General features: G+C 36.3%; 1 protein-coding gene across 6 annotated transcripts; it reads right to left on the bottom strand.

Moving 5' to 3' along the window:
* Window positions 1-1241: 1241 nt before the first annotated feature.
* LOC103718015 (cyclin-A2-1-like) lies at window positions 1242-24954 on the bottom strand. Of its 6 annotated transcripts, none has more exons than XM_008806637.5 (13): window positions 24775-24954; window positions 24059-24154; window positions 21722-22030; window positions 21212-21494; window positions 20783-20889; window positions 20346-20438; window positions 15939-16072; window positions 13682-13757; window positions 13480-13556; window positions 13308-13341; window positions 13055-13204; window positions 12838-12972; window positions 1242-1699 (listed from the first exon to the last, which is right to left on the bottom strand). In XM_008806637.5, the coding sequence occupies exons 3-13, from the start codon at window positions 22016-22018 to the stop codon at window positions 1643-1645; spliced, it is 1443 nt and encodes a 480-aa protein (XP_008804859.4). In that variant the 5' UTR covers window positions 22019-22030; window positions 24059-24154; window positions 24775-24954; the 3' UTR covers window positions 1242-1642. The 6 variants fall into 6 exon arrangements, with proteins under 6 accessions (XP_008804859.4, XP_038984869.3, XP_038984871.3 ...); XM_039128941.3 differs by having other exon boundaries at window positions 21722-22079; window positions 24059-24184; window positions 24775-24947; XM_039128943.3 differs by having other exon boundaries at window positions 24059-24184; window positions 24775-24947.
* Window positions 24955-26528: the final 1574 nt, after the last annotated feature.

The raw sequence follows: 26528 nt of genomic DNA, 5'->3' as shown, positions 1-26528 counted from the left end.
AGAGCAATGGAATCTATATAGCAGGATTCTAATTCAAAATAGAATGAAAGAGATGATGTCAAAAGAAATTGAATTTGCTTTCTAATAATCTAATCATTATTTTTGAAAACAATTAATTTGTTTATCTTATATCTTTGAAAGCTAGAATTAATTGACACTAGGAAACAAAAGTTTTTATCTCGTCGAATCTTGAGTTATATCAATACGGGGTGAAATATCAACCTTATTTTTTCAGCCAACATAAAACTAGCAAATAAGATAAATTCATATATGTTGATATTTCTCAATTACTCTTTTATTTCTTCAATTAGACTTTCTTAAATAAAAAAATTAAAATTTTAATCTTGGATTTACCATGTTGTTCAAGAATTAGACATCAGTCCAAAAATATCAACTGAGATCTTGTAAAATTAGGTTCCTCCAATTTCTCACTTACCTATCAGCCAAGATAAACCAACATCTCGATTCATCCTGGTCCTAGCCACTCAAAGATGGTGGATATATCGGGGACGTCAATCTTTTTGAAATGCTTCCCCTTTCATGGTAATTTCAATTCAGAACCCCCATCAAAACCTCATCAAGAAAAACTAGTCCCTAGGTATTATCTGCTAACTGAAGTTTGAGGGGTCGAAACAGTATTTTGAGGGAGTTCACATAGATCTAGGATGATTTCAGGATTTCACTCCTAAAATTTTTGGTAATTGATCAAATTTCCCTAAACCTATAAAATGGGGATAATGGATTCAGAGGCTCTCCCAATCCCACAAAGAAAGAGGTCCACAAGAATTACTCCATTCACAGACATAGGAGATCTATTATGGATCTTTGACCATGAAATAAACAGGGAACACGAGACCTAGCATTGAGAAAGGCAAGGCATTGAAAATGGTGCAAGCACTGAAAATGGTCTTACATGCATGATCATAAGGAATCACGAGGAATACAGATGTACAAGGATAGGGGGTTTGACAAAGGCAAGGCATAGCTGAACAACCATAGGTTAGAGCACAGTTATGAAGGTCACATTTCAAAACCTACCATTATTTGAGTTCTGCATAATTAAAAAGATGTATACTTAGATGTTTTACCAGATATAATTTTTTAGGAATTCCGATAAGCCATCTAATCCCAACAAGATTCCACAAAATTTAACGCCATTTTTTCCACGTATCACAGGATTCTAGCCTCACTTTCTCTTCATAGCATTTGGTGAAAACAAATTAAGAAAAAGAAGACAGTAATGAGGTGAAGAATCTTGCAACTGCAAATTGTTTAAATTTATGTTTAAGATAGTTACAATTTCCTCTTACAGACAAACATGAATCCATGCACAAGCTGTCTTTTTACATGAGAAAGAAAAACATGTAATAAAGTAAACATTTGTTTTGGTATACTTTTGCCACTCTGATCCCTCTTATAAACTTTATGCTACACAGGCAGGCTTGGAATACCAGAGCCAGAATATTCAAAATGAAGAACAGGTACACAACCACAGAACCATAAATGAAGATCAAGAGAAATAGACCAATAGATAATGAGCTGATCCATTCTTTTCCAAATATTAGTAACAAGGCGGTGAAACTTCGTTCAGATCACTCTCCAATGGCAGCCCACTAAAGCTACAGGCGTAGATCACATGTGATCAACAAAAGATTGATTGCAGCAATGTTGGAGACGTCAGAGCAGCCACACATTCGAACTATCAAAAACATTACTCAGCACTTAGTAATTGCCTATATAATGGAACTAATTGCAAAACGATGCCTCCGTTTAACTATATAGACGTATTGGGACTTCAAAAATTAAGCACAAGACAATAAGCTATCTGTAAATCAAGTTCGAAGAGTAAAAAGTGACATGCTAAAAACTAGACAGGATTTTGAGCACTTCGTGTGAAGTATCACAACATTTTTCCTATATTTCTATAACAAAATGTAACATGAAAATAAAAATTTGCGCATACACCATACATAGATACAAACACACATATATACATGCACACGCACACACACACACATAGAGAGACAGAGGCTGGTGTTTCTGATAGCATTTGGCTCCAAATATTTTCTTGTGAAAAACGATGAAACACCTCTAAAAATGAGAATCAGCACCATTGAGCAAGATCTATGACATTTAAATTGGCCAAAACCCAAAAAATACATATTTTTGAGGTCTATTATTTGGTGATAAATAAAAATAAAATTTACCATTTCAACATTATAATATCATGTTTTAGTTTGATCTATAGCTTCGATATATCCAAACGGGTTGAAGTTTAATCTGCATATATTTGATAATAATTAGATCAAGATCAATTGTTTGATTTTGTAAATTATATAGTTTATATTATATTTATGCCCACTAGCTATATTTCTACCACTTTTTTTCTTGATTTGATGCATAGACGAGAAACTTCAAAAACACTTTGCGAGGGTATTCATACAATTTCATATATTTAAGAGAGTTTACATGCAGAAAATTTTAATTTTATTTTTTTTTATTCATGCAATTTCTATATCAATTTGGAGGGCATTCATGAAAATTTCAATATTTAGAAAGATATTTATGCAAAAATCTAGGAATTCTTTGTGTATATACCCTCCTAAATATATGAAATTATATGAATACCCTCCAAAATTTCTATTTACATGTAAACCCTTATAAATGTTTCTTTTTGCATGTTTACTCATTAATGGTATTTTCGTCATTTCAATTTTAAACCGCTAACTTCTTAACGGCGTTAGATAGCATGGGTACATATACAAAAAAAAAAGAAAAAAGAAGGGTATACATATAAAACAAGTGTTTGATGAGGATATACATGCAAATATCAATTTTGGAAGGGTATTCATGCAAATTCTAATATTTAGGAGGGAATGCACACAAAAAACCCTATATACTAGAGCATAGTTAATTGATGGATCATAATAATTAATTATGGTGCGATTGATTAGACACGTCAGCAAACACTCATCATCCCAAAAGAACATCATAGAGATATGTGAACGCAAAACAGAACATGATAGATATCTTATTAATAAAGTCTAATAAATGAAATATAACTAGTGCAGCAAACTGAAAATAACCACAACAGAACAATAAAAGAAATACTGCCAGTAAACTCGGATTTCAAGGATGTGATAGATGGCAACGATGGTAATGATAATTGATGTAGATAATGATTGATGGACGACAAAATGAGAACTGGGCAAAAAATTGTGATAGAACTAGCCGGATAATTACCTCTGCGAGTTTGGTCCCTCCAATTCAATGAGAATCTTCAGGCTGCACTCCACCAAAGTATCGAGATGAAGGATGACGGGGTCAAGAAGATGGCTCCAAGAAGAAATAGGTCAAGAAGTAGGATGAAAGTGAAAAGAAAAGGATCCCTCAGGGGTTCGCCCATGGTGGCACTCACCTTTCTAGGGTTTCTTCTTCTCTTTTTTTCTTTTTGGTTGTTGTCATGTCTTTTTATAGGCCGAGTTACTGTTCCATGAATAGTAACCAGGTCGGATTACTCTTCCCTGAACAGTAACGGGTCGAGTTACTGCTCTATGAACAGTAACGATTTGGGTTACTGTTCACGTAAACAGTATTTTTTTGTGTTGTTTTCTGCGAATTTCTGCGTTTTTTTTCCTCTTTTCTAACTTCCTCCTTCCATACATGCATGATTCTATTTACAAGATTATTATCTATCCTCCTCCATTCCTAGAGATGAGTGATGATCGTGGACATTAAAGAAAGACTAAGGTTCAAGCAATTAAGTGTGGTGGTTTGAAGTTAGGTTAGGCTTCCTATCACACCTAGGTGGACCCTTTTTGCTTGGCAATACTAGTATATGACTCAACTGAAAATCGAAGCTTAAACATGGCTTTGGATGGAAAACACAGAAACAACAAAAAACATAAACTATATATAAGATGGAATCCTGAGACTGCATCAATGCATCAAATGTTTTTTACACGGAATGAAATGTGCCATTTTTGAAAACCGGTCCAGCAAAACAAAAATCGAATCAACTTTCCTAGCAATCATGGGTAGTACTACAATGAAGTCCATGGTGACATCCTCCAAAGGGCCACTAGGGATAGGCAACGGGGTGTACAAGTCTGGACTTTTCTCTTTTCCTACTAATAATGAAGTCCATGGTGACATCCTCCTAACGACGTCATCTCTTATCTTAGGCTAGAAATACCTCTTAACTAGGAGTCCTATAGTGTCTCTGTCCATCATGAGCAGCTAACCCTCTTTCATGAAATTCCTGAATCAAAGTCTCACGCAATTCATCTCCACATATACACAAGCATGATACTCTAAACAGGAGTCCGTTCTGAATGTAAAAGCTACCGGGAGGATCTGACCCAGTCGTCTGACATGACTCCAAAATCTCACCAAAATATGGGTCAGTAGCATACTTATCCTTTATCCTATCAAAGTCTATAACCCATGCCCTCAAAGTGACCAACTAATAAACTCGACGACTCAAGGCATCTACCATATTGTTAGTGGTTCCAGACTTATGTTTCAAGTGGAATGTGTACTCTTGTAGGAAGGCGGACCGGACCACTTAGCATGTCTTCTATTCAGATTTCTCTGTGAATTTCAAATATTTCAAAGCCTCATGGTCAGAGTTGAGTACAAACTCCTGCTAAATGAGATAATGCCTCCAATAGCACAAAATCTGAACGACTGCATAAAATTCTACATACGTAGAGTAGCGTGAACGAGTGTCATTCAGTTTTTCGCTAAAACAAGCCACAAGTTGTCCTTCCAGACTCAGGACAGCTCCTATGCCTACATGTGAGGCATCACAATCCACCTCGAAGACCTTATCAAAGTTGGATAGTGCAAGGACAGGTGCACTGATCAGCTTGGTCTTAACGAGTTGGAAACTCTTTTCTGCTACAGGTGTCCACTTGAAGGGACCCTTCTTTAGACAATCAGTTACCGGGGCCATCAAGGTACTGAAATTACGAATGAACCGCTGATAAAATGAAGCCAACCCATGGAAACTCCTGGCTTCCGTGATTGTCTTAGGTGCAGACCACTACTCAATGCCCTTTACCTTGTCAGGCTCGACCTTTATGCCCTCTGATGACACAATGTAACCCAGAAAAATCAGACTGTCAGTCAAAAAAACACATTTCCTCAAATTTGCATACAATTTGTGGTCTCGAAGTGTCTGCAATAGTAGTCTCAAATGATCTAAGTGAGACTCAAGGCTAGTACTATATATCAAGATATCATCAAAGTACACCACTACGAACTTTCCTATGAATGGTCTAAGTACTTGGTTCATAGTTTGCATGAATGTCCTTGGAGCATTAGATAGCTCAAATGGCATGACCAACCACTCATATAATCCTTGGTTTTGAAGGCGATCTTCCATTCATCTCTTGGGTGTATCCTAATCTAATTGTACCCACTCTTGAGATCAACTTTGGAGAAAATTTTCCTATCGTTCCACATATCAAGCATGTCATCAAGTCTAGGAATCGAAAATTTGTATTTGACTGTAATCTTGTTGATGGCACAGCTATCAACGCACATTCTCCATGACCCATCTTTCTTTGGAGTGAGCAAAGCAAGTATAGCACATGGACTCATGCTCTCACGAATAAAACCCTTTCGTAAGAGTTCGGTCATCTGCTTGTTCGACTCCTCACACTCAATCGGACTCATCCTATAGTGAGGTAAGTGTGGCAAACTTGCACCCGGGACTAGATCAATGCAATGCTGAATGTCCCTCATGGGTGGTAAGCCATATAGAAGATCCTCAATAATCAGGTCCTTGAATTCGAACAATAAAGGTTGGACCGCCTTTGGCATCTCCACTTCCTCCTGGATCTCTTTTCTTACCAGAACACAAACTACCGAGCCCTCTTTCAGTTCGGCCTTGAAAGAGTTTGAATTTAGAATCAAGGCCTTTTGAATAGGTTCTTTGCCTCTTTCTTTCAGAGAATTTTTTGTGTTATACCCATTCAATTCCTTTTGTGGATAGAGTGTGATATTCATTTTATCTTTCACAAAGGAATATGTATTCTTTTTTCCATCATGTTGGGTCTTCCTATCGTACTGCCAAGACCTTCTCGACAACACATGGCACACCTCTATAGTACTAACAACATGGATAGTGTCCTCACTAAGGTCGTTTCTTGCTTGGAGCTCACAGAACTTCTCAGTGTACTCATCCACAGTCCTAGTCCCTTGTCGGAGGTTTTGGAATTTCAAGTAGAGATTTTTAGACAAATCGCCTCCTCAACTTCTCTTTCATCTTACTCCAAGTACAGAACTTATCGTTACCTTGCTGAACTCTTCATTCCAGGAGTTGCTTCCACCAAACCAATGTGTGTCCTTTTAATTTGAGGGTCACATATTTGACATCTTTATCCTCCGAGATTTCCTTCCAATTAAAATATTGGTCGATTTTGTCGACCTAATCAAAGAAAGCATCTAGCTAGAAATGCCCCTCAAAATCTCCAATATCTATCTTAATGCCATCATCCCAACGTCTGGCACGAGGGGTTCTCTATGTGGTGGTCTCTCTTTGTTCCTACGTAGTGGTCGGTCATCTAAGTCATTTTCTATCTCATCTGACTCACTACTCTCAACTACCCTCTGATCGACCCATTGTCTATCTTGAGGTCTGACTCTACATCTTGGTTCATCCTGATGGATTTTCTCTCTTCTAAATCTCACTATCTCAGGTATGCTCAATTCTAATCTAGTCATGAAGTTAGAGAGGTGTTCTACCTATCGTCAAATCTGCTTTAAGGTTTTTTGTTGGATTTTAAATAAATCTTGCCAATTATCAGACATGATTATAGGCTAAGATTCAACCCAAAACTGTTTCGAAGGTGTTTCCAATGTGATGGAGGAAAAACAAAATTTTTTTCAGAATTTTTTTAAATTTTTAATTTTTTTAATGCCGAAAATGAATATTTTAATACAGAAATTAATATTTTAATGCAGAAATATTTTCTTTTAATGCGGAAAAAGAATGCAGAATTTATTTTAAGCACAAAAACTAATTTTTCTATATTTTTAACTCCAAAAATTAAAATTTCTGTAGTTTTAAGTGCAGAAAATATAATTTACTTTTTTTTAATCCAGAAAATATACTTCTCTATTTTGAAGTGCAGAAATTTAATTTTTAGAATTTAAAGTGCAGAAAAATGAATGTTATGATGCAAACACAATAATGCAAAACCTATTGGCTCCGATACCACTTTAGCACTACTACCACTTTGGTGCAACCTATAATCGACTTCTACACATATATGTTGATTTTATAATAGACAATTATGGTGCGATTGATTAGACATTTCAGCAAATGCTCTTCATCCCAAAAGATCATCATAGACATATATGTGAACACAAAACAAAACATGATAGATATCTTATTAATGAAACCTAATCAATGAAATAAAACTAGTGCAGCAAACTGAAAATAACTTCAAAAAAATAATAAAAAAATATTGCCAGTAAACTCGAATTTTCAAGGATGTGATAGATGGCAATGATGGTAATAATGATGGGTAGAGATAATAGTCGATGGATGAAGAAATGAGGGCTGGGTAAAAGATGGTGATAGAACTACTCGGATAATTACCTCTCCAAGTTTGGTCCCTCCAATCCAATGAGAATCTTCAGGCCGCGCTCCACCAAGGCATCAAGGACAAAGGATGGTGAGGTTAAGAAGGTGGCTCCAAGAAGAAATAGGTTAAGAAGCAAGATGAAAGTGAAAGAAAAAAGATTCTCAGGGCTTCGCCCACGGTGGCACTTACCTTTCTAGGTTTTCTTCTTCTTTTTTTCTTTTTTTTTGAATGGTTGTTGTCCTTTCTTTTTATAGGCCCAAAAACAACTATAATAATCTTTCTAAAAATCCTCCAAAATGATTTCTATAACATTTCCACTAATCCTTATCCAACAACTTTCCCAAAAGCCCTTATCCTTCTCCCACTCGTTCTTATCTTCCATCCAACCATCCATTACTGTTCCGTGAACAGTAACTCAAGTCGGGTTGCTGTTCCGTGAAAAGTAACTTGGGTCGGATTACTATTCACGTGAACAATTTCTATCTCCAAGACTATCACCCATCCTCCTCCGTTCCTAGAGTTGAGTGATGGTCGTGGGCATTGAAGAAAGGCCAAAACTCAAGCAATTAAATGTGGTGGTTTGGGATTGGGTTAGGCTTCCTCACACATAGGTGGACCCTTTTTGCTTGGCAGTCCTAGTACATGACTCGACTTAAAATTCAAGCCTAAACATGGCTTTGGATGGAAAACACAGAAACAACAAAAAACATAAACTATGTACAAGATGGAGCTCTGAGACTACATCAGTTTCCCCCAAGAAATAAAGTGTTATTTGTGTTGTAGTAGCTCGAGAAGTGAAAGAATGGTTGCTGGTTATGACTCAAATATGCCACCGGAAGTAACTAAGTTGTTGTCTGGGTTTTCCGTTGTAGCACCTAAAGAGTTGCCTAATTAACTCTCTCCACTGCACAAAATTCAGTATTCTATAGATCTTATATCGACATCTTAATTGCCTAACCTTCATACCTATTGCATGAATCCAAGTAAGCATACTGAACTCAAAAGGCAAGTAGAACTAGGACATGTTAACGAAATTTCGAGTCCATGTGATGTTCCTCCTTTACTTAAACTAAAGAATGATGGTTCCTGGCAAGGTCCGTCGTACCGATACCGATCAACGTACCGGTGGCAGCCCGAACCAGTACGTACCAGTTCCGTAACGGTACGGTAGTCGTACCAGCCGGTTTTTCAATGAAATGCTTCCGGTACTAGATTCCATGCTGATCCGGTACCAGATCCCATGCTGATCCGTATGGTTTCGTACCGATCGGTACGGGCTAGTACGGCATGCCCTGGTTCCTGGCATATGTATGGATAGACAAGCTATTAACAAGATTATTGTCAAGTATCGATTTCCTATTCCTCATCTTGATGATATGTTGAACATTGTGGGTGGTTCCACTATCTTTTCAAAGACAGATTTAAAGAGTGACTATCATCAAATCCGTATAAGGCTTGGAGACGAAGGGAAAATAGCTTTCAAGAGCATGGATGGCCTCTATAAGTGGCTGGTCATGCCGTTTGACCTTTCTAATGCCCCTAGGATATTCATGCACTTCATGGCTCATACATTACAACCCCTTATTGGCCACTTCATGGTTGTTAATTTTGATGATATTTTGATATATAATAAGACCAAAAGAGAACACATCTTTCATCTACAAATTATGAGAGTTCTTCACCAAGAGAAGCTTTACATAAATTTGAAAAAGTATTCATTCAGGACTTCAAGTGTTGTCTTTTTAGGCCTTGTTTATTCTAAAAGGAGTGGAGGTTGATCCCAAAAAAGCCAAAGCTATTTGAGAGTGGTCTATTCCTTCTACTTTATATAAAGTTCAAAGTTTTCATAGGTTCGCTACATTCTATAAGTGTTTCATCAAAAATTTCAGCACTATAATGACTCCAATCACTAATTGCATGAAGAAAGGAAAGTCTGTTTGGAACAAGATAGCAACAAGGCATTTGAAGAAGAAAAGGATGACTGAAGCACCCGTTTTGCACCTTCCGAATTTTCTAAGGTGTTTGAGGTGTCTTGTAATGCATCACATGTTGGTATAGGAGGTGTACTTAGTCAAGAATGACATCCAAATGATTATTTTAGCTAGAAGACAAATGAAGCTAAGCAAAAGTATTCAACTTATGATAAAGAACTCTATGTTGTGCTTCAAGCACTTTGTTATTATCGATATCTTATTCAAAAGAAGTTTGTATTATATGCCGACCATGAAACTCTCAAATACAACTACTCCCAAAGAAAATTGAGATTTCGCCATGGCAAGTGGGTTTCTTTCTTACAAGAATATGCTTTTGTTATCAAGCATAAGCCTGGAACCGAAAACAAACCAGCACATGCTCTCAGCTGCATAGTGGTTCAAGTGGTACTAATTTTTTCTTCTATATCAGTCCAAGTTGTGGACTTTGATTTGCTCTAGAAATACTATTCTCCTTGCAAGGATTTTAGCATAATATATGCTTATTTGATGGCTAAATAATATGCTGACTATTCAGATTTCTCTTTTGAGTAGTAGGTATCTTTTCAAAGGAACTCACCTTTGCTTGCCTAATACCTCTTTACATGAAGAAGTCATTACAGAATTGCATTCAGGTGGGATGGCCAGTCATTTTGGAAGAGATAAAACCATTACAATAGTGGAGGATTATTTCTATTGGCCTAGTTTGAAGCAAGACATGCTAGAATTGTCTCATGATGTCAGACTTGTCAAATCTCAAAGGGAAGAAAGAAAAATACAAGTCTGTATACACAGTTGTCTTTGCCACATGAGGCATGGCAAGAGCTAAGCATGGACTTTGCCCTAAGGTTGCCAAAGACATTCAGGATTCATGGTTCTATTCTTGTGGTTGTGGATTGCTATTTCTAAGATGGTTCATTTCATTCCTCCTTCGAAGGCTTCTGATGCTTTCCATATGCTAAACTCTTTTTTAAGTAAGTTGTCCATCTTCATGGATTGCCTAAGACTATTGTTTCTTATCATAATCTGAATTTCATGAGTTACTTTTGGCGCACTTTATGAAATATTCTAAAAACAACGCTACAATTTTCTTCTTTCTTTCATCCACAAACTGATGGTTAAACGAAAGTTGTTCATAGGAGTTTGGGTGATTTGCCTCGTTGTTGTGTTGGTGATCATGTTAATAATTGGGATCAAGTTCTTCCTATGGCTGAGTTTGCTTATAACAATTAGGCAAATGGTCATAATCCCTTTGAGATTGTAACAGGTTCAATTCTAAGGAAGTCAATTGATTTGGTTCCTTTACCTGTGGAGGCACGTCTTAATATTGAAGTGGAAGCTTTTGCCAAGCATATTCATGAGCTACATGATGAAATTCGAAGAAAGATCGCTTTGAGCAATGAAGGTTATAAAGCAAATGCTCATTTGAGGAGATGGTTTGCTGAATTCAAAGAAAGAAACATGGTTATGGTGTGAATTAGATCTGAACATTATCCTAATGGTATATATAAGAAACTCCATTTAAAAAGTGATGGTCTCTACAAGATTCTCAAGAAACATCTTCTTGACCTGTCGAAGATAATGGGGATTAGTAAAATCTTTAATGTTGCACTTTGTATCAAGGCTATGACGATGATGCGCAACATGACACCCCCATTGCTCGACTTCCACCAACCCCATGTTTGAAGGAAGAGATTGAAGACATTGTTGATCATTAAGTGGTATCTACAAGAGGTGGTGTCTACCAAAAGTATCCTGTCAAATGGAGAGGGCATTCGATTTTGTAGTGTACATTGGATCATGGATGAAGAACTCCAAAAGCTTGATCATGATCTTTATGATCTTTAACACACCAGAGTCAAGTCTTCTGAAGCCGGGGAGAGATGATGAAGGAAGTTGGTAGTAGCCATGGAAGACCTATAATTCTATAAAGGTGCCCTAAGAATGGTTCTAATGATCAAACCTTGATTTGGATTATGTTGGATGATGTGTGACCCTCTTGGGACCTTGCTTAGGGCCAATTAGTCATTGTAGGATCTTAATTTTATGTTTCTCGTAGTACTATAATATTGGCTTAGTTTTATTAACATTTTGTTAAACTTTTTGAATCAGGGTATTTTGTAATTTTCCAGATTTTCTGGACATGGGCTATCATATGGCTCATAGGTCATATGTTAGGTCTGTATATGTTTTCGGGCTTATTTATGGCATTTAGTTGGGATTATTAGTCAAAATTGCAGATCTGTTACTTCAAGTCCAAAGCCTATTAGCAGGAGTATTAGAACTCTATAAATAGGCTGTAATCTCTCATTAATAAAAAGGTAAAAATTTTAGAGATTTTTCTTAAGCTATTTTGCTTTCTTTTAGAGTTGTGATGCAATTCTAACCTAGGTGTGATGCCTAGAAAATCTCACTTTTTTTCTTCTTTTTCTTTAATTAGAGTATCTTAAAATCTCAAATTCAGATCTTATTCTATCCCCACTAAACCCTAGCAACCAAACGCAACAAAACCCATAACCACCCATCCATCAATGGACCTTCAAATTCATAAAACAAACAAATTTTGTATTCCCGTTTTTCTACTTCCAGAGCAGATTACACCCTCAAAACTTCATCCTTTTGCCTCTATTTTGCACGCAAATTACTTCACATCCATATACCAATATAACACTAGCTTCTTATACAATTTCCCTACCCTTTTAGCCCAAAACAATCCATTAAGCATCCCTGAATTTTCCCTAATCAAGATTAACCTACATTATCAATGAGCTGATTTTTGTTTTGAGAGCTCCCTATTGTTTTGACTGGGAAGCATTCAGAGCCAAATGCCCTCAGATGCATCCTAGCCACCCTGCTCTCTCTCTCTCTCTCTCTCTCTCTCTATATATATATATATATATACATGCACACATGTGCACGCAGGCATATGTACGTGCATGCACACACTAACAATCAAGTTAGAATTGTATACAGTGATTTATGTGTACATTGACAAATATATTTATTGACAACTCTGACAAATGAATGTTTCTGTTTTCTAAGGATCCATGGAGGATAATAAGACAGAAAAATCATTAGACCTTTAAGATATTGGCACATATCAATTTTCTAGGAATATTACAAATCAAAAATGCTTCAAAGATATGCTCCAATAGCTAGTAAACGACAGCAAACATATTTAATACATTATATATTATATATGCATGTAAAAGAATTATCAGCTTATGCAACTATTCAGTAGTCTGACAACATTTTAGAACATTGAATACCTTCTGCTGTCTATACTTCTCACGTATAGCATTTAGGGGGCAGTTTTTGGAGTTCATCTGTAACTCTTGCAATGCGAGAACTGTTGCTTTAAGATCTGAAGCCTTATATGAGGTGTAATGCTCAAGAGTCAGATTCTGTAGAGAAGATAAAATGGAAATCACAATCAACAAACTTAATCAGATGGAAGGAAAAGAAGTGAAGGATTTGTTCACAGACCCATGGTTGGTCAGACTGATCCAGTGTCCATCTAGCAAGAAGCACAGCAGATGCAGCTATGACTGAAGGAAGAAACTTCAGGAAGCTATAATCAATCAGTGTCAGCTCTGCCAGATAATTAGCCAAGTATCCCAATGCTAGAGCAGGAACCTGCAAATCAGAACAACTGGAACTTACCAAGCCTGCTTGCTGAAAATGCATTTTCACCTAGTGGGTGGATTAAAAACCCATCTGTTCTGAAAATCTACCTCACCTTGTAACATGCTTGTGCTGCTCGAAGGAATCTCCTGCAAATAAACAGAGTAATAAAAGAGTAGTCATTAGAATCTTAAATGTTAAGATATTCTCATACTGACTCACAAAGTAGAATATAAAAGCTTTTAAAAATAGGTTTGTTATTATTTAATCGTGATAGCTCTAACAACCTGAGAAATGTTTTAATGGTGGGCACAGATAGTTGAAACCCTAAATAGTTCAGTACTTGACTCTCCATTATGAGCACCTGTAAGCCAGAAGCCAGCAATATTCACGTTATGTTCACTGATTCTTATTGAGAATGTATTCTGATTCACGGTGCTGAATTATGCAATGCATTTTTAAGATCAAAAGCAAAAAGAGAAAACATACCTCTGCCTTGGTGTATGTATTGTCTGTAATAAAACAGAATTCTTCCACACGAGGAGCACAAATTTCTTCATATTTCCTGCGAATAAAATAACAAAAAAATAACAAAGAAAGTAAGTACACAAGACAGCCATGAAAATATATATCGTCACAAGAAGCATACATCTGAGACTCTTGATTGTAAAAGAGGAACTACATTAGATTAGATAACAGAATTACACCAGAACCAAAGAAAATCTAATGGCAATTAAAAGAACCTAGAAAATCATGCCATAAAACTAACAAAGAGCAACAAACCAATAGAATAAAAAAAAACAGTACCAATGTGGCAGATCTAGTTACAAGCCTAGAATTCACTAATACAAAAATCTTTAATGCATTATATACTGCGCCCTACTATATGAAATTAGATAAAGAGGCATCATATTTTCAGAGTCTAAGGATTTGACCAACCTGAACCTATTACACATGAGAACCAGCCTGAGGCATATGACATGCACATGAGATGCACATGCAGTTCCAACTAAAGTAAGGGAGCAAGCAAATTTAATTTTAGATGGTTGACTTTAAACGAGAAAAACAAAAAGTATTACACAAAAATTGCATGACAGAGTTGTTCATCAACCTTGATACACACAAAAGATAAAGAGAATGGGAAGTTATGATCTGCATAAAAAAAAATCAGCTGATTGATTTTGGATGCAGGGACAAACATGTGAACTATACTTTCAAACAACCTAAATTGGCCCTCAATGATATTTATGTATGTTTAGAAAGAATCAAAATATTCCGCATATGAAAATACAAGAGACCAAGAGGGAGAATGCATGAGATAGCTGTGGAAGAGTAATTGTATTACAAAATGGCAAGAGCGAGTGAGTGAGGGAGGGAGAGAGAGAGCAGTTACATATTTTTATTGGTCAAGCTAACCGTTCATGATGACAGTACAAGAACTTCCAAGGAGTTTTAATATAATATAAGTGCAGTGATAATTTCAAGCTCTAAAGGAGGCATAATTTTTACCATATTGTGAGGCTCAATAGTCCCACATCGGAAAGACTCGTTCCAGAGCCTGGGCATATGAGGCGGGTGTCTCCTAATCCTGCAGACGCATTTTGGGAGGAAAACAAAACCGGGGAGGGGTGAAGAACGCTTGCGTGAAGCTCCGGAACCGGACAATATCTGGCAGGGGAGCCCCGTGTTCCTCCCTCATGTGCCCCCCACGTGGGCATTGGGTGCCTCACGTGCTCCGCGGAGGCGGAGGCGTGACATTTGGTATCAGAGCCGAGGACGACTCTTGTCCGATGGTGGAAAGGGTGTGAGGCCCAATAGTCCCACATCGGAAAGACTCGTTTCAAAGCCTGGGTATACGAGGCGGGTATCTCCTAATCCTGCAGACGCATTTTGGGAGGAAAACAAAACCGGGGCGGGGTGAAGGACGCTTGCGTGAAGCCCCAGAACCGGACAATATCTGGCAGGGGAGCCCCGTGTTCCCCCTTCATGTGGCCCCCACGTGGGCACTAGGTGCCTCACGTGCTCCGCGCAGGCGGGGGCGTGACACATATAGAGCCGCCTTGGATAAACATGAATGTGATAATTTACCTATAATTATTTATTTTTGAATTTTAAAGGATGAATCTTAGTGTTTTGGAAATGTACCTGTTCACTTGCAATGCATGCCTTGGACCATAATTTAGTAGGTTTCAGATGAGATCTAATTGGAGATAAGCTGTGGCCTTCTCCCTTCCATACAAGATACTTATCCAATAATATTAACTGTTTTAAAGATAGATAACTATTTGAAAGATATGTGGATGATAAATAACACAAAAATTAAATGTCATATATATCATGCTTTTTAGAAATCATATGATATAGAAAAACTATTAAAAACTATAAAGTTTTTTTATCAATAAAATATCATAACACAACCTCAAATAGGAATAGTTCACAATGATCAAGCTGAAGTCTGCATGATCCACATGGAAATTACTAATTAGGTGTTAGACCAGTTTTCTGTTACTCGGCAAAGATTCTGCAGCAGAGATATTGCATATGGACAAATCAGACACTTTTGCAGGAATAAGATGGCATACAAGTTATTTTAATAAAAAATTTCTGTGCAGAATGCTCAGACCTCATCGGGGCCCTTTAACAAGGAAAATACTTTAGAGTTCCACATAGTCATAAACAATCACAAACTACGACATTGAGTAGCGTAGATAATGTGATGAATTACTGAGGAATTGTGGAAACTTACGAGGCAATCAGCATGCAGGTAACGCCAAGTAGTTGCAGCCTTTGACGTTCAATATGGTTATGAGAGAGAAAACGGTCAATAACATAAACCGTAAGGTAAAGTGTATCTGGAACAAGTCTATACTCCTCCGAAACCTGAAGAGGAAATAAAAGGGAAAAAATGAAGCATGTATCATCAAACTAATATTAGCTTTTTCTTGTAAGCAGAAAACAAAATAAGCACCAAGCATTAAAATCCCACCATTCTAATCAATAAAAAAAAACATTATGGATCTAATAGAGTTACAAACGAACACTAAGGCTCTGCGAGAAATGTATTGGTTCTTTTATCTTTGAGATAATTAAACAAGCAGAGACCAGAGTACTTAAAACATGTATGCTCATTTTCTAACAAAAACAAGTCCCATTATGATAACTTCACTAAAGTTAAGCTTCTCAACCTAGATCAGTTACCCAAGAGAAAAGAGATAAAATCTTCAAAATGGTTTTTATTGATTTAGAGAAAGCATGTGATAGAGTCTCCAAAGAAGTCTTATGGTAGGTGTTAAGAAAGAAAAGAGTTTCTGTTAGCTATGTTAATGTGATTACAAACATCTATAATGGAGCGATTACTGGTGCGATAACAACTGGTGGTAATACTAGTGAGTTTCCAATCACAATCAATATGTATCAATGCCCTAATTCTTTACCTTTTCGCTCTAGTTATGGATAAGCTTACTATATATATTCAAGACAATATTCCTTTATGCATGTTGTTTGCAGATGATTTAGGCCTCGTTTGGCAGAGTTGTTAACAGTAGAGCTTTCGGAAGTAGAGCTTTTTATAGTAGAGCTTTTATAAAAAGCTATTTATTGTTTGGCAACTATATTTCTAAAGTGCTGAGAAACTTTAATATGTGTTTGATAAACAAACCGAGGAAGTTCTTTTGGTATGACAAAATGACCATAAAGGATATTGCATAGTATTATACAACAAAGTATAATAAAATATATGTATTAATACATAAATATATGATATAGTATAATATTACTGTAATATAATATTGTATACTATAGCATAATAATACAATATAATTTGATATTATATAACATAGCATATCAATGTATTATGATATAATGTAATATAATATTATATTTACAGTATAATACAATAACATATCAATGTATTACGGTTCCTTGTTTCCTTTGTTGGAACTCCTGCAAATTTCTGTAATATAAAAGAATATTTTTTGTAATTGTAATATTTTATCATGGGTATTTTAGTCCCAAAAAAAATTATAAATCAAAACAACTTTCTGACGCATGCTAAAAGTGCTTTTCCGAAGAAGATCCATTTTGGAGCTTCTCCTAAGAAGCTGTTTTAGCTTTCTGGCAAAGCTAAAATAGCTTCCTGATTTTTTTACCAAACACTCCTATTCCATCCAAAAGTACTTTTGAAAGGTCAGAAAGTGCTTTCTGGCCCACCAAAAGCTTTGCAACGAGGCCTTAATCCTAGATGAAACTAAGATTAGAGTCATTCGTAAGTAGGAATAATGGAAGAGTGCATTAGAATCTAAATGTTTCAGGTTAAGTATATAATCTAGACAGAATACGCAGAATGTAATTTTAGTAAAATTAGAACTAGAGATGAAGGTAAACTAAAAATTGAGGATCGTGAAGTTTCTAAAAGTGATTGTAGCATTTAGAATCGACTATTCCTAAAAAAGAGAGGATTAAAGCAGCATGGATAAAAGGAAAAAGTACAACTATGATATTATGTGATCATAGAATACATGTCAAGTTGAAGAAAAAAATTTATAAGATAGTCATATGATCAACTATGCTTTATGGTACATAATTTTGGGCAATTAAAAAATAGCATACAACATGAGTATGGCTGAAATAAGAATGTTGGGATAGATATTTTGTAATACAAGAAAAAAAAAAAAGAAATGAAATCAATTGTAAAAAGGTAGATATAGCATTAAGTGACAACAAATTGAAAGAAGGACGACTTAGATGGTTTGGACATGTACAATGTAGGCTAAGCCAGTATGAAGGAGTAATTTAATATATGTAGAAGGAAAGAGAGGTAAAAATAGACCAAAAGTTACATAGGATGAAATAGTAAAAAAGGACTTGATATCGCTACATCTTTTAGAAAGTCTGATCCAAACAGAGTGGAATGGAGGACAAGGATTCATATAGCCAACCTCAACTAGTTTGGGATTAAGCTTAGCTAAATTGAGTTGACTTATGAGTTACCCTTGTCAAGTGTTGAAAGATTGTTTTTCAACAAAATGCCAACGAATTATAATCTACATGTACTAGCTGTACCATAAAATAATACTTAATTGCTTCCATTTCCCTTTCTTTAAAATAACTTAATTCATTTTTCCCCATGCCAACCTACCTATAATGGTGTCCAAACATAGATCCTCCCAATTAAAGATCAGCGTACCTCATCTCTGGAATGTTGTCAGACTATGTAAACAATTTTTTCATTGGAGAATTTTGAACAAATTTGAAGCCTCTGTTGGAGTAATAACAGTTCCAATTAACCTAAACCTAAATCAATAAAATATTCTACCAAATAGACTTCATTCAAAAACAATATACCTTGTCCATGTATGCTCATTGATTGTTTTCATTGGCTATATACTACAGTTTTTGGTAGCTGAAAACTGATGTGTGCATATGTTTTCTTGTGGCATCAGCATATATTGCTTGTTTGCACAATTTCACTAAATCTCACTCAGCAGTAATCCTTCTTACATGAGACTTCACCTAATAAACGGCACCCCTTCAATGTAGTACCATCACATTTTCACTTATCAACAGTAACTTCTGGTTTGATTGATGTTAGCCTGATGCAGTTTAAGCATTATCATGGCATCATGTCTCCCTATCTTGCCTTAGGGTAAGTCTAAAATGTAAAGGAAAGAGTTATGTTCCAGTTTCTCTCCTTCAATGAAGGTCTCCACGTAAGTCCATGGATTGATTGTTTTTGCTGGCTATATATTATAGTCATTTGGTAGCTGACAACTGATGTTTGCATATGTTTTTGAAGCACCAGATATTGCTTGTTTGCACAAATTCACTAAACCTCACTCAGCTGTAATCCTTCTTAGATGAGACTTCAGCTAATAAAATGCACCCCTTCAATGAAGTACCACCACATTTTCACTCACCAATAGCAACTTCAAGCTTGACTGATGTTAGCTTGATGCATATTATCAGGACATGATGTCTCGCTATCTTGCCTTAGAGTTAATCCAAAATCTAAAAGAAAGAGTAATGCTTTATTTTCTCTCCTTCAATCAAGGTCCTCCCATGGTGTTTATTGTTGGTTTCTAATAACCAAAGCATCAAAAAACACTCATGTGTTACATGTGTAAGGCATGGTGGGATGCATAGCCTCAAAACTCATAACCCTATTGCACTGTTTGCATAGCCTCAACTATATAATTACATTATAATCCAACTAGAAAGGGCCTCCAATTCGCAAATGAAACCATTCCTCAATTTTTGAATGAATCATAGTTGTAATGACCTTGATTCTAGGGTAACAAGATTCAATTAGGCATTCCAGTCTTAATTTCACATAATTGATCATAACAGTTGTATATTGTATAATATCCTTTAATTAACTTGGCTTAAAATTGAGCAAACAAATAATTCATTTGAAGAAATAACAATTATAATTAAGTGGAGGAAAGAGATCTATTGTTTATCCGTCATGAATATTAAAATTTCTGCCCTTAACTCTTGTATATACATGACCTTTTGGTTACGACTCCTGAATTTCTTTTAGTTGTGAAAACAATGTCGTAACCAATTATTTAAGAAACCAATCCTTAGACCCGATGCTGCAATTACTTAGCCAATTCATTTTGCAAGTAACCTAAATTCCAGAACTAACATTTATTTAGAAAAATATTTTAAGTGATCAAAAGCTATGACATTTTACTCTCACCATAATTGGCCAAAAGGTAAATATTTGAATAATTTTGATGCAACATCAAAGGTAATGTTTTTATTCGAGATATGAAGTATAAGAAAAGAAGGTACATGATTTGTAGTTTGCCAAAATTGCATAGTGTAGCATTTGATCAACAATTTAAAAGAGCAGTTGTGGATATTGTAAATTGCCAAAGCAAACATCTCTCCTTTGTCTGTTGTTTGGATAAAGAAAGAGTAGAATTATATACCAAATGCTTAGTTTAAATGTGGTAACAAAATAAAGTCTTCACATCTCTAACTCATTCTGGAGAATTTTAGTAAAAAAATAATTCAAGATAATGCTTTATGATGCCTTCAGTAATCACACTAACCTTTCAATTCCAAGGTTATATAACAAAGAGCAAATATCTATTTGCAAAAATGTATATAAAGATTTAAGGAAAACAAGAAAAGAAAATTAACAAACCTCCACAAGCCAGTCAATTAGAATACCCCGCATGCCTTGCGTGATATCGTACTGCAATGTTTCCATGAAATTGGAACTAGGTCTTCGGATGAGCTGAATGCGTAAAGTTTTAAGGGCAAGTAACAATAGTATATCAAGTAAACAAAGAACTGCATGATAGCTCTGTATTGATCAAAAATATGAGGGAAAGGGGAGAAAAGAAAACACATTATACATGCATACATATATGTACACATATATATACATATCCATACATACATACATATATACATGGGCGCACCTGCATGCACACACACACACATATGTGTGTGTATGTATATATGTATGTATGTATATGTATGTATATATATGTATGTGTGTATGTCACTGATAGAGAGAAAGAGAATAAAAGAAGATCAAGTTGCATTGGTATATTGGAAATATTTTGTTAAGGATACCTCTGCAGCACGTAAGTTGGTATATATGTCCTCAGCATAAATGCTACACATCTGAGGATTTCCATGGTCAGCATCAATATCTACAATATTCTTTCCAGTGAAGCCTCCTGGATCATCACAAAATTTATCTTTAAGTTAATACATAACTGAAATCTGCCACACCCTAGTCATAAATTTCCGTGCGTGCAGTAGAAGATAAACAAACCGCTTAAGCTGTAAATGCATGAGTTACGAATTATATGAATCAATATGTTATGGATGTCATTGCCCATTCAGCTGAACTTTGATGGTGAGCTTTTGCTTAAATCACCACTTTGTTCAGTTTGTCATTGATAACAGTGATCCAGTGGTGGTCCAGAGACAACCATTCTTCACAAAGAAGATTCATGCATGTTCAAGTTAAAATAGAAACAGAACAACGATACCAACCATTCTTTGAATGGTTTATGACTTCAGCTCCTCTGAAGCTATGTTCCTTGAAGAAAGCCGTATTGCATGTGCTCTCCATATCCCTGACACACTCCATATTTTGTAAGGCTAAAAGCCGTTCATCCACTTTCGCTTCTAGCATTTCTTCATCCACCTTATTTTGCACAGCATCATAAATGATTGCAGTACCAATAGAAGCGGCGGGCGCTAACTTAGAATTCTTCTGGTCAGAGCATTGTTTTGCTTTAGAACAACCAAGTTTAACCTGCTGGGAGGCCTTAGACTGAATCATCAAAAGAATAAAAATTAAGTTCCCGAGTACTAGAAGGGAAAGAAAAAACATAATAATGAAGATGGAGTATTTGCGACAGACAAAGGTAAAGCTCGGAAAGAGCTAATTTTATTTTCTTTTATATTGATTATAAATTTAAAAAAATCAAATTTGAACACGATGATGTTTTAAAATTTTGAAACAACAATCAAATTTCAAAATCTAAAGAGAAAAGTAACCTGTGCTTTTGCTGCAGGTTTGTAGTGTCTATATGAATTATCAGAGCATATATTGCTGACATCCTTAAGCACTGCTCTCTTTTTGTGCTGAAAACCTGCAGTAAGAGCGGGTTGGCTGTTCTCATCACTAGCTGCTCTCTTTGATTTTCCTTGTTGTGTTGGCTTCTTCTCCGGTTTTGCAACTGCTGATGATGAAGGGATCATGCCACCATTTGCACGGAAGGCAGCAGCTCGTGCTCGTGTGATTCGACCAGTAGGTGCTCCATGACCAGCAGCTGCAGAATTTTCCTTCTTCATGGGCAAGTAGGCCTTAAAGAAGAACAAATACAACACTTTCACAAACAATTGTTTGTAGAACCTGCCCATCCATGCCAAATTCAAGTAACCGCAAAGAAAAATGAAAAAGAAATGATGAAATAAAGGCAGGAAGGAATTAAATACGCAATCCTAAGGTGGCTGGTATTCTGATCTACTTCTGAAAGCATATATTATGTTACCAAGGCAACTTCCAAGAAATTAAAATAATTTTGTGATTAACAAAATATCAACTAGTGGGCCATTGAAAAGAGTTGTTCCTCCCATTTAACCATAGCACACAAACTAAACCCCTTTTCAGGTTTTACCTAATGAAAACTAGTCGGTTGAGAAAGTTGAGAACATTGCCACATTACAAAGGGATAAACTTTAAAGAAAACCTCCAATTGAAGGCAATTATGCAAGCATCAATATGATCCCAAGTTCCACCAAGTAACCAAAAAAAATATTAATTTTCCATTATACTCCAGTCAGGTTACATTAAAAAAAAACTGCAATATTTCTTGGCAAAATTTGGCTATGCAATGTGGATACATTCATCAAAGTCATTTGCTTAGGCTGTCATTTCTTAGTTGGTGGTATCAAGTTAAAGCTCGTTGACATCATGCAAAAAGCAGCTGTGTCTTTTTCACAGTCAACTTCAAATTTTTAAACAAGTTAACTACAATTCAGAATACATACGAATAGTTTCTTTGCCAGTTCAATATTTAGTTTGAAACCTTGAATCGGCATTTTTTTAAAAATCTTTGGTTACAGATCACTGATTTATTTTGTTGAGCATTTCCATTAGAATATCATCTGTTAATTGTGTAAATTGGTGTAATTTGATGTTTCCATGTAAGTATTAAATTGTTTGCCCAGCAAACAAATTGATGCTTAGATCTCAAAGCAAAATGTCCATTTTTCTGCAAGAAAAGACAGAACATATATGCTTCATTTTAATTTGTTTTCCCATTCACAATTTGTAACAATTAAGAAAGAATCTTATAATGGCCTCTTCACAGAATCTAGGAAGTAGCAGATATGCACAGACAAAAGGCCCAAAGATTTCTAAGCCTGTAAATTGTCAAGATAGTAATCATGCAATAATGTGCCTCAAGGACAGTACTCCATGGCACATTTTTTTGACATTGCACATCCTATGCTTCAGTATGGGACACCAATGTTCTAATAACACATTCCAAGTTCAATTTACAATGAGTCCATATATTAATTCAAAAGTACAACACTTGAAACATTTCATTGTAAAGCATCTAGTCTCGTTGCCATGTCAGTACCTAGGATATATAGACTTCCAAATACTAATATGCAATGACAACATTCAAGGACACTATTCCATGGAACATTTCTCATGCCTACACATCATATTATTCAGGCAGAGCTCAGTTACCCATGGGACACTGATGTTCTAATAGAGCATTTAAAGTTTGATTTATCCGGTATAAGTATATTAATTCAAAAACAGAAGAATTGAAATTCTTCATTCTAAAGAGTCTAGCCTCTGATGCAATTTGGTACCTTAAATATATATATTTCCAAGTCCATAAGTTCAGTAAAATCATAGGGCTAATAAATATCAGGTAGTACTTGATTTTTGAACCTAGCTACTTTATTTGGGATGCAAAGATTCCTTTCTGCAAGAGAACAAGAAGAAAAGCAAGATCACTGAAAATGCCTCGTAATATTATATGTTTTCATCATCTGGTGATGATCATGTATCACACTTCAGTCTGCTTCACATTCAAGCTGAATTATCTCGAGTCATATAACTAATTAATTAAAAAAAAAAATTGGAATGCTCAATTAGTAAGCGTGTACTGACATCCAAAAAATGTTTGGGTAGCTTAGACTTCCTTACGGCTCCAAAGGCACGCATCTTGCATGTTGGTTTACCTTCTTCTTGAGGTTGGCTTTGTAGTGCCAACTTTATTGTCAGATATGTCCAAGATAATTTTGTTACCGAGGAAAAGAAGACAAGAAAAATTAAAAAAAAAAAAAGAAAAGAAAAGTGAAGGTTCTCACTTGTCACTGCGCTGACCCAAGTTCTTTCCTTTCTTCAGACCTTTCCAAGACCCTCTGCAAGCCAAAGGTCATGACTAACCCTTGCAGCACGCGTACCTAAATCAACCGAAAGGATTCTCTTCCTCACTATCACCCATGTAAAACGATCACCGACAGCATCAAGAAATAACATAGTCACCAGAATGTAAATCACCAAAAAAAGAAACGTACACACAGTCTCCAACAAGTTTTGATAAAATATAAAACGAATGGAAGAATTCTTTTTAAAAAAACCAAACCATCGAGTCAATTCTCGACCCTAAATCCCACCACCCAATAAAATTGATTCCTTTGCTAAAGAAAAGATCGAAAATGGCTGGAACGGTAAAACCTCGGCATCCCAAAAACAGCACATCTACCTCGCATCAAAACCGATCCGCTTACAAACTTTCTTGAAAATTTTATAAAAAATAATAAAATAATCATTTAAAACAAATAGATCCGAAACGCAAATCCAAAGAGGAAACAACCTTCCTCTTACTCTTGCCCGATCTAACCCTCAACCCGCCCACAAAACCCGTATCCATGGTCCACGATTCCAAGATCACGAACCCTATATCAGATATCAAAACAAAAGGTACAAGAATCCACAGAAATCGACCAAGATAACAAGAAATCAGTGAAAAAAAGAGTAATCGGAGCAAACCACCTCAGATCCAAGAACGGTAATCCCGTACCTCGACGCCCGCGCTCGATCCAGTGAAACTCCCACCGATCTCTCCTTCTCTTCGAGCAGAAGAGATAGAGAGAGAAAGGAGAGAGACGAGAAAGAGAGCAAGGAGACGCCTTCGTCTCCCTCCTCGGCCTCTAGGTTTACGTAGGACCGATATGGCGAGAGAGGAGTCGCTCTAGGGGAGAAACGAAACGGAGTCCTATCTACAGGTTTTTGCCGCCCGATTCCGATTTGGATTTCGATTTGGGTCCGAAAAGGGACACCGTTTGTCCAATTATTTACCACTGGCCCAGTACGAGCTGAATGTACGAAAGGCGTACTGAATCTCTATGCGATGGCAGAATCGGCCGTTATTTTTCTGGGATTCAATACATCCCAACCGTTGGTGTTTTCGGTCATGCGACTGTGTCATGATCGAAAGTTGTGACGCCGGCAAGGATGGTGGATCGTCGGGATCGCATAGAAGTGTTTGTGAGGGTCGTCCGGGGAAGAGAAATGTGGGTCACGTGGACGCCGGGGGGACCGCCACGGGGTTGGCTTGTTACGTGATAGTCTTCCACACCGGAGGAGGGTTGCGTATGCGTCCGGCTGTGCGGCTCTAATTGACATATTAGGTGCAAATGGAGGATTTGCAGGAGAAGCGAAGAAAAATTAGAACATATATAGTGGAAGTAAAATCCATGTATCCTGAAGGCAAAGGAGAAGCCGTTGGTGCTCATTTGGGACATAGGCATTGAAATTTTTGACATGCCCATGCATTCCTATGGCCGGTAGACTCTTTCATGTGAATTGCAGGTAGTTCATTTGATAAAGAAGAGCATTTGATAGATAACCATGATCGCATCAAGCAATATAAACCAATAAAGAAACTAACTGATTTGAACATGGCGCGCGCGGGAGATGTTATTGCATTAAATGAAGAGTATATTGATAATGGAATCTAATTCGCGAAACTAGCCATAGCTTTCAAGATATTTGCAAACTTTTATGGTGATCGAGTTATGATATTTTAATAATTTCTCTTTTTGATTGGACTTTTTTTTTCTATTAGTAACATTTTTTATTCTTAAGATTTTCTCACACATGTGAATCATGTGAGATATAATTGATCATCAAGTATAAAGATGGTCAACTAAATCAAAATATCACTACAGGAAAAACAGCTTTTTTCGACGCTTTTTTTTCAACGCTAGGAAGAAGCGTAGGAAAAAAAGGGCACCGTGCCAAAATTTGCTGACGCTTCAAGTAGGCGTCGGCAATTCTCAAGAATAAACGATGCTTAAATATATGCTGCCACCCTAAATACGTGATATATTCTTGAGAAGGGGGAACAAGCCTTGCAGTAACACAAATGCACTTACGCATCAACTAGCATAAATATTTGGAATGTGGACTAAGTAATGTGTAAAAGAAACTTGATATTTCGCATTTTGGATCGCCCTAGTCTTGTAAAGTCATGTAGATTTAATTCCATTGCTTTATTAATGGACTTATAAGCACTCCAAATCTCTAATCACGGAGGTAAGATGCGCGAGTTTCAGTTGATTCCATTTGAAGAAAATCTCGCTTCACTCACTATGCATAGGCATCTTGGTGCATCGGATCCTTATTCTAGGAGGCTGAGATGGAAGAGTGTCAATTGATATGAGATGCATATAAATCGAATTCTATTGCCTCATAATGAGCTTGCTAGTGTTCCAAATCATGGCAAGAGGGAACAATACAGGCTAATCTCAATCAATTCCATCTTAAGATGGG

This window comes from Phoenix dactylifera, chromosome 5 (assembly GCF_051530095.1).
Source record: "Phoenix dactylifera cultivar Ajwa chromosome 5, Ajwa_hap1_PhDact_Kaust_v1.1, whole genome shotgun sequence".
In the NCBI taxonomy this organism is placed as follows: Eukaryota; Viridiplantae; Streptophyta; class Magnoliopsida; order Arecales; family Arecaceae; genus Phoenix; species Phoenix dactylifera.
The sequence above is the reverse complement of the archived record's forward strand: the minus strand, read 5'-3'. Positions and strand labels throughout refer to the sequence as shown.

What these genes read in the sequence shown, in the direction of transcription:
- LOC103718015 (XM_088721624.2), bottom strand. Translation starts at nt 23,912, where the DNA reads ATGCGTGCCTTTGGAGCCGTAAGGAAGTCTAAGCTACCCAAACATTTT. An exon ending in AACCTGCAGCAAAAGCACAG is followed by an intron (nt 21,495 to 21,721) that starts GTTACTTTTCTC and finishes TTGATGATTCAG; the next exon opens with TCTAAGGCCTCCCAGCAGGT. An exon ending in AGAAGTATAGACAGCAGAAG is followed by an intron (nt 1,700 to 12,837) that starts GTATTCAATGTT and finishes TGTTTTTGATAG; the next exon opens with TTCGAATGTGTGGCTGCTCT.